Source organism: Giraffa tippelskirchi, chromosome 1 (assembly GCF_054371585.1).
Source record: "Giraffa tippelskirchi isolate mGirTip1 chromosome 1, T2T-mGirTip1v1.2.pri, whole genome shotgun sequence".
Lineage (NCBI taxonomy): Eukaryota > Metazoa > Chordata > Mammalia > Artiodactyla > Giraffidae > Giraffa > Giraffa tippelskirchi.
This window is the reverse complement of record NC_137275.1, coordinates 143,162,779-143,171,749: the sequence shown is the minus strand read 5'-3', so window position 1 is coordinate 143,171,749 and position 8,971 is coordinate 143,162,779. Positions and strand designations below refer to the sequence as shown.

At 44.9% G+C, this 8,971-nt stretch overlaps 1 protein-coding gene across 1 annotated transcript; it reads right to left on the bottom strand.

The window, feature by feature from the left end:
- Positions 1–2,148: 2,148 nt before the first annotated feature.
- LOC145539896 (interferon tau-like) lies at positions 2,149–2,736 on the bottom strand. The gene has a single exon (XM_081574267.1). The coding sequence runs from the start codon at positions 2,734–2,736 to the stop codon at positions 2,149–2,151; it is 588 nt and encodes a 195-aa protein (XP_081430393.1).
- Between the last annotated feature and the right edge of the window lie 6,235 nt (positions 2,737–8,971).

The following is an 8,971-nucleotide window of genomic DNA, read 5'->3' as shown; positions in this document are numbered from 1 at the left end:
AGGATAGCTCTTCTCTTACTCTCGGTAGATCCCCTGCCCCACCGGTACAGCCTAGGCCTATGACTTGCTTTTCTCTGTACTTGTCTGAGGCCCCAGAGTTGATCTTTTGTATCAAAGGGGTGGTGAGGGGCGTGTCCCTCAACTGCTTTCCATGAAAATTAAAGAGCCCGCCTGATCTCACTCCCACTATGATTAGCCATCTCCTCCCTCACCCCCCACCCCCTCCTTCCCCATTCCCCACTTCCCCACCCTCTACTCCCCACCCCGCCATTGCTCTCAGAATGAAGCCTGTCACCATGTGTGAATACTTCCCACCACCCGTGCACCACCCATGGTGGGGTGTTGCTCCAGGACCTTGCTTCACACGTGTGAGTGCCTCCCATCCCTTAAGCCATCCATGCCTCTGTTCTTGACGGCAGATTCTTCCTTTGGTCTCGAAGCTGGGCAAACAAAGGTCTTGTAAGCCTGCAGGGCACAACCCAACAATTGGTGGCAGCCAGGAGATGACAGAAACTCCTGTGAGTGTCAAGATACAGGATGAGGAATGGAAAGTTATTGGGGGCATCCACTAGAATGTGGGTCCCAAGAGTCTCTGGGTGATCCTTGAGGTGGCTGTCCGCTAACCCAGGGGGCCCCAAAGTTGCTGTCTGTAATCCCAAAGTTGTAGGGTATTCCTGAGGTGGCCATCTGCTACCATATGGTGCCCCAGAATTGCAGGGGGAATCCCAGAAGCAACAGGGAAATCCCTGGGTGGCTGTCCACTAGTACATGGGGCCTTTGGGTGGCTGTCCCTGATGAATGGGCGCTGCCCAGAGAGCTGGAGAACAATGGCCTCAGCTAGCTCTGCTATTGTATCAAAGTGAGCCTTTTGTAATGTTTTAAGCCAGCTTTCTGGAAGGAATTGGTATTTCTCTTGTGCCTTTGCCATATAAATGATCTACCTGGGCTCTCTGATACTAGTGGTCTGTGATCTCTAAGAGTAAGGAGGAAAAAGAGCTTAGGTAAACTCGGTAGAAATAATTATGTTTGGGTAATGTCTATCTAAAATAGTCTCCCCAGATTTTGGTGACTTGAAACTGAGTTAAGAGAATTCATTGACTCTCTGTGCCCTATGCTTAGTTGTATCACACTCTTGGAGACCCCACGGGCTACAGCCCTCCAGCTTCCTCTGTCCATGGGGATTCCCCAGACAAGAATACTGGAGTAGGTTGCCGGGCCCTCCTCCTGGGATCTTCGCAACCCAGGTCTCCTGCATTGTAGGCAGATTCTTTAGCGACCGAACCACCAGGGAAGCCCAAGAATACTGGAGTGGGGAGTTGGTCTCTCCCTTCTCCAGGGGATCTTCCTGACCCAGGAATCGAATTGGAGTCTCCTGCTCCGCAGGCGCGTTCTTTATCAGCTGAGCTACCGGGGAAGCCCCGCAGGCAGCTTAGGAAGGATGTATAATATTATTTATCTTTCCAGCATCATTTGTACCTAAAGCTTCCCATGTGAGGACATTCTTTTCCTTTACCTCTCCTTGCAGTCTTTAGTATAACCGAAATAAAACAATACTGTTTACATAAACAGTATTCTCTGTAATACTGAGTGCTTCAATGCCGTAGGAACTGCATTTGGTTTATTCACATGTATTCCTTGGTGACAATTACACAGTCTGTCACTCGGGTACTCAATTTATATGTATAATATGAATGGAATGAATGAGTAAATAAATGTAACCACCCACTCTTTAATAAAGTTTTAAAATGGGGTTTGGATTTCACTTTTTGAGTGAAGAAACTCATTTTCTTTGATTTAATAAATATAACAAAGCACAAATGTAATCACATGAAATGGTAAAGATGCTTTAGAAATTTTAATATGATGTACAGATGAAATGTAATTTTATAAATTTCTGAACATTTTAAGTATGTTAAATGCAAGGAGGAATAAATAAATCAGCAACAGATAACCTCAGGGCAGGCATCACCTAAGGACTCATGCCCCTACAGCTGAATACTTTTATATCTACTTGCTTATTACTACTGACAAAGTATCAACTAAAGTAATTCAATGAATTTGGTGGCTAAAGCAGAAATCAGAGTCTTCTGAAATGAGCACAGGTGAGTGTACGAGGCTGATGTGGCATCTTGGTCGGTGAGAGTCATCTCAAGGTGACTTCAGAGCTCCACCCAGGTTTCTTATCCTTTTCTGCAAGATGGATGACGAAGAGAGGGCTCTCATCATCTCCACTCTGACGGTTTCCCAGGCGCACTCGCTGTATTCCTTCTCTTTCAGGTAGTCACGGATTCCCTGGAAGTACCTCATCACGGCCAGCACGGGGCCCATCCTTCCCGGGTCAGAGGCATCCTCTCCCTTCACCAGGCCCGGGCAAGCATCCAGGTCCTCCAGCTGTTGCATGAGTCCAGCGCGGAGCTGGTCCCGGATGGCCGTGTTCCAGGCAGCAGGGGAGTGCTCTGTCTGTAAGAGGTTGAAGCACTGCTTGAGCATCTCGTGGAGGACAGAGAGGGCCTGGTCCTTCTGGAACTGGCCGCGCTCCAGCATCTCCTGGGGAAGACCGAAGTCTTTTCTGTCCTGCAGACAGGAGCGAGGGGAGAGTCTGCTCATTTGCCGCAGGAACCTGAGGTTCTGCCTGCCAACCCACACATGGTTCCAAGGCCGGTTACAGCCCAGAGATCCTCCAGGGCTGCAGCTGACCAGCACCAGGGCCATCAGTAGAGAGACCGCGAAAGCCATGGGGAAGATGAGGCTGCTGCTGGCCTGCCTGAGACGGCGTCTGGGTGAACCTTGAGGTAGGGTGTCTGATGACAATCTTTCTAGCAAGGCTTTTAAGTAGGGAAGACGGTACTCATTGTCCGAAAATTTCTCCCTCACTTCCTCATTGTGCTTTCATTTAGATATTACCTATTTGACCTAGAAAATGTAGTCAATCTACACTCTGAAGTTTTACAGTAGAAGTTTAATTTTCCCAATAAACTTTGGATTTGTCAATGAACATGTGTATCAGTTAGATGAGATACTAAATAAAGGCTGAAGTTATGCAATAATACGAAGACTTATAGACATGTACATAGTTATTATGTACAGATTTAAGTATAATAATAAACATTCCTTCTGTTTGTATTTTGTCAGGAACATAAGTTTTCCTTGATCCTTAACTGCATTTTTCCCTCCTTATCTTACACGTAGGAATTCAGTCACTCAGGCCATATTGATATCTGTATTTTGTTTTCTGTCTCACCCAGGATAAGCTTGTAATTAGGAGTGAGTGAACGACTCAGATGTTTCTGTTCTTTTGAGGACATTCATTCAGGTTCCTGAGATTACATTTCACTGGGGCCACAGGGTCATGAGGAGGGGAGTATTTCCTGCCTAATCAGTAAACCAGGATGACACAGTCATCACGAGTTGCCAGCCCTCCAGGGTGCTCAGGAAGGGGACATACACCTGTGGGCGAACAGCTACCAAGTTGCAGCTACTCCCTACGGTGAGCCCAAGGCAACTCAGGATGTGATAAAATGCAAGATGCAAGAAAATGCAAGGAAAAATGCCCCAGGAGAGCTGAGATGCATGAAAGGAACGTGTTCAGTGAGCCCAGACACTTGCCTCTTCCCATACATGGGGAAAATGCTAAATTCCTTAACTTGAGATAGCTGGTTTTCTTTAATTCACAAAAATGCTTTGATGTTCAGACTACATCCCCGTTCTTGCAAATTCCTGTACAACCTGACGCTTCCCTTCACCTCCTTGGAGCAATTCTCTCAAGGTGAATTGAGAAACTGCCTCCCGAATTCCCTCCAAATAAAGTATAACGCTCATCTTTTAGGTTGTCACTATTTTTCTCTTTTTTGAATTAACTGATTTATTTTATTTGGAGGCTTATTACTTTACAATATTGCAGTGGTTTTTGCCATACATTGACGTGAATCACCCGTGGGTGTACATGTGTCCCCCATCCTGAACTCCCCTCCCACCTGCCTCCCTGTCCCATCCCTCAGCGCGGTCCCGGTGCACCAGCCCTGAGCGCCTGTCGCATTCATCCAACCTGGACTGGCCATCTACTTCACATACGGTAATATACATATTTCAATGCTAGTCTCTCAAATCATCCCACCCTCACCTTCTCCCACAGAGTCCAAAAGTCTGTTCTTTACCTCTGTGTCTCTTCTGCTGTCGCGCATATAGAGTCATTGTTACCTTCTTTCTAAACTCCGTATATATGCATTAATATACTACATTAGTGTTTTTCTTTCTGACTTACTTCCCTCTGTATAATAGGCTCAAGATCAACAGTCAGGAACAATATACGAGACATCAGGGTTTCTTTCAACCAGCTTTTTATGGTCGATCTCTAGTCTTCCACGGGCTGTGCCGATACCCCCACCAGGAATCCTGCTTCTTTTCTGGTGCATGTAGGTCTGAAGATTCTCATTAACTGTCTTTCCAGTACCACCTCATTCACAAGGTGGTTATCACCTCTAGTAGCACATCTCCTCTGGAATGACGGTGTCCTCAGCCCAAAGTCTCTGGGCCTCCCCCATGAGGGCAGGCTAACCACATCCTGAGAACTTCAGAATTCTACTGTGGAGGGGCTTGTCTCCTTGTTTGCAAAGTCATTCATCTTCCAGCATCCCCACCCTCTCCCGTGCAGTGTTTGTGTGAAGGAGGGGAGTTCTCAGCGATGACTTCCTCTTCTTCCGATCCATGTCGCCAGCTATCAAGTGTCAGCAGCCCTGAGATGCTGAGATCTGAAGTGTGGAGACCTAAGTAAGTGGTGGCATTATCCAATTGCAATTGTTACACCTTTAGGAGACAATTTTTATTTTGCCACGACAGCTTTTGTTGCTCAATTCTTTTACGTAAAGTGTTCAAGATTTGTTCTGCTCAGAATTTCTGAGTTGGGTATAGGTGACTCAGTGATGGTGTTCTGTATTAGTAAAAGCTTATGTCACAGAAATCAGTCACCTTCAGGTGTTCGTTCAGTCTACATACTTCCGTTGGGCTGACTTGTCGATCCATCTCTGTGCTGTGCTCAGAATGCAGAGCAGTGAGGCCCAGGCTGTGTCAGGGAGAAATAGCCTCGGTTCTCTACTTACTCATGATGTTTTGTTTTAAATTTAAAGAACAGCAAAAGAAAAAAAAAAATTGAAGAACTTATTTTTTGCCTTTTGATTTACTGGCCAGTTTGTCTCTCCTACTGCGTTCCTTTCCGTTTCATCCTAGGGTTAATACAGAAGGAAGGGAAAGAATGGCAGAGGGGCATCACCATATTTTCTGTGATTTTCAAGACTAGAGATTTCTTTTGTTTCTCATTTCAGCTTTCCCGGAAGGCAAAACTTGATAGTTGTTTGTGGACAAAAATAAATCAAATATAATTTTGAATGTCATGAATGAGAATATAGACAACTGTCCTTTCTGCTGACAGTATGGCAAAGTGTACGTTGAAGAAAGGTCAACCAAAAAACGGAAGGAATCATAATATTTGAAAGTTGTCAAACAGTCTCAAAGACAGCCACGTGCACGTGCTAAGTCGCTTCAGTCATGTCTGACTCTTTGTGACCCTGTGGACAGGCTCCCCTGTCCGTGGGATTCTCCAGGCAAGAATACCTGAGTGGGTTGCTATTTTCTCCTCCAGCGAATCATCCCGACCCAGGAATTAAACCGTGGTCTCTTATGTCTCCTGGATTGACACGCAAGTTCTTTACCACTGGTGTCACCTGGGAAGCCTCCACAAAGACAGCCAGGTGAGACCAAAAATTGAAGATGTAGTCTTGCCCCCAAAAGGGGCCCCAAAGTGTTGAAGGAAGAAAGAAAAGGAACAAAACTTAGTTAAGAAACAAATTGGACAGCCCTCTCATTTGTCAGTTGGAGAGAAGCAAACTAAAGACAAGCCTGTACACTGAGGCAGAAACTGGACAGATCTAGGCTAAACTGAAGCCCTTCCCCACTCTCTGAGCAAACACTCGTGCACACATGCACACACACCCACCCACACGCACGCACACACACATGGATACATCCTGGTTAATTCCTGAATTACGATTGGATTACCTCAATAGTTCTCGAGTCTACCCAAATAGGCACACCCCAGGCTATTGGTTGGCAACAGTTGTATTCTCTGAGCTCCCTCTATTTGTGGCTGTGTTCTGTCTTACTCCTGAGTCAAGGTGGAAGGGATGCAAGTGCGGTGATTCTTCAAAGGGAATAATAAATCTAAAGGAAGGCTTTAAACAGGGAAGACAGTACTCATTGTCAGAAATTTTCTCTCTCACATCCATTATGTGTTTTCATTTAGACATTTTCTATTTGACCCAGAAAATGTAATTAACCTATACTTTTAATTTGTATAATAAGTGTTTTGTTTTCCCACTAAACTTTTGATGTATCACTCCAAATGGGTATCAGATAAATGAGAAACAAATTAAAGGCTGAGGTTATGTAGGGATGTAGAGACTTATACACATGTACATACTTCTGTGCACATTTTAATATATATAAAGATTCCTTTTCTTTGTGTCAGGAACAAAATCTTTCCTTGATTCTGGACTGCATTTTTTCTCTCCTTATCTTATACATACGAGGTCACAGTCCCTCAGGCCCTACAGGTTTCTGTATTTTATTTTCTGTTTTAATCGGAGCAGAGGCTTGTAATTGTTAGTGCATGAGCTAATCGGTTGTTTCTGCTCTTTTGAGAACATTCATTCAGGTTCCTGAGGTTACATTTCACTGGGACCACAGGCCACGAGGAACAAACTGTTTTCTACCATATCCGTAAAGCAGGATGACACAGTCATCAGAGTTTCCAGCCCTCCAGGGTGCTCAGGAAGGAGGAATATACCTCTGGTCTGACAGCTGTCAGATTGCAGCCACTCCCTAATGTGAGCCCAAGGGAACTCGGGATGGGGAAAAATGCAAGGCGCACGGCCCCAGGATAGCCAAGATGCATGAAAAGAATGATTTCAGTGAGCCCCGACTCTTGCATCCTGCCATGCATAGCAAAGTGCTAAATTCCGTAACTTGAGATACCGGGTTTTCTCCGAGTCACCAAAATATTTTGAGGTTCGGACTACCTTCCCTCTCTTGCAAACTTCTGTGGAACCTGGCTCCTCCCCCCACGTCCTTGGAGCACTTCTCTCAGGGTGACTTGAAATACTGTCTCCTGAATTCCCACCAAATAAAACTTAACTCTCAGCTTTTAGGTTGTGACTTTTCTCTTCAAGTTGACAGTCAGGAATAATATCCGAGACATCGCTATTCTTTTCACCATTTTTTTTTTTTTACAGTAGATGTATAGTCCTCTACAAGCTGTGCCAGTACCCAACCAAACACAACATAACTCTCAACTTTTAGGTTCTGACTTTTTTCTTCATGTTGACAGTCAAGAATAATATACTAGACATCACCATTTCTTTCCACTGTTTTTTGTTTTTTTAACGGTAGATCTATAGTCCTCTATAGGCTGTGCCAATACCCCCACCAGGAATCCTGGTTCTTTGTGGTGCACTTAAGTGTGAAGATTCTAAACCAAGATAATTCATTGTATTTCCAACACTGCCTCACTCACAAGGTAGTTTTCACCTCTAATAGCACTTTTCGTCTGGAATGACAGTGTCCTCAGCCCAAACTCTCTGGGACTCACTCGTGAGGGCAGGCTTACCACTTTGAGACGTTGAGGATTTTACTGTGGAGGGGCTTGTCCCTATGTTTGCAAAATCATTCATCTTCCAGAATCCCCACCCTCTCCCTGCAGTGTTTTTGTGGAGGACTGGAGTTCTCAGTGCTGACCTCCTCTTCTGCCCTGTGTCCCACGTTATCAAGGGTCAGCAGCCATAAGACGCTGAGAGCTACAGTGTGTTTTTGTCTACGAGTGTGTGTGTTAGTCGCTCAGTGGTGTCCGATTCTTTGCGACCCCGTTGACTGTAGCCCGCCAGACTCCTGTGTCCATTGGATTTTCCAGGCAAGAATACTCCATAGGTGGAGGCATTATGCAAGTGCAATTGTTTCACCTTTACTAGACAATGCTTAGTTTGCCACTACAGCTTTTATCATTCAAACTTTTTACTTAAACTGTTGAACATATGTTTTGCTCAGAATGTCTGAGTTGGCTATAGGGAATTCAGTGATGGTGTTATATATCATTATAAGCTTATATCACAGAAATCGGTGACCTTTAGTTGTTCATTCAGTGCATACTTGGGTTGGGCCGCAATGTCTATCCATGTATATTTCGTGCTGAGACTGCGGAGCCATGAGGCCGGGCTGTGTCAGGGAGAAATAGCCTCGTTTCTTTACCTACTCATGATGTTTCGTTTTAAATTTAAATCACAACAAAAGACTTAGGAACTTATATTCTCTATAGTGATTTGCTGGTTGAAGTTTGTCTCTCTCCTCCTGGGTTTCGTGCCATCTCATCCTAGGGTTAAGACAAAGGGAAATAAAAGAATGCCAGAGGGGCTTCACCTCATTTTCTGTGATTGTCAAGACTTGAGATATTTTGTTTCTCATTGCAACTTTCCTAGAAAGCAAAACCGTAGTTGTTTGTGGGCAAACATAAAACATATGTATATCTGAACGTCATGAAAGTGAAGAAGATAAGTGACATTTCTGCTGACAAAATGGCAAAGTGTAAGTTAAATCTCAAAAAAGCTCAGCCAAACAGTGGAAGAATCATAATATCTGAAGAATGTTAAACAGTCACAAAGACAGGCATGTGTGCGTGCTAAGTCGCTTCAGTCACGCCTGACTCTTGGGACCCAGTGGACAGGCACCCTTGTCCATGGGATTCTCCAGGCAATAACAGTGGAGTGGGTTGCCATTTCCTCCTCCAGGGCATCTTCCCGACCCAGGGAGTAAACCCAGATCTCTTATGTCTCCTGCAGTGGCAGGTGTGTTGTTTAGCACCGGTGCCCCCTGGGATGCCCCCACAAAGAGAGCCAGATGAGTCCAAAAATTATCCACGTGGTCTTGCCCC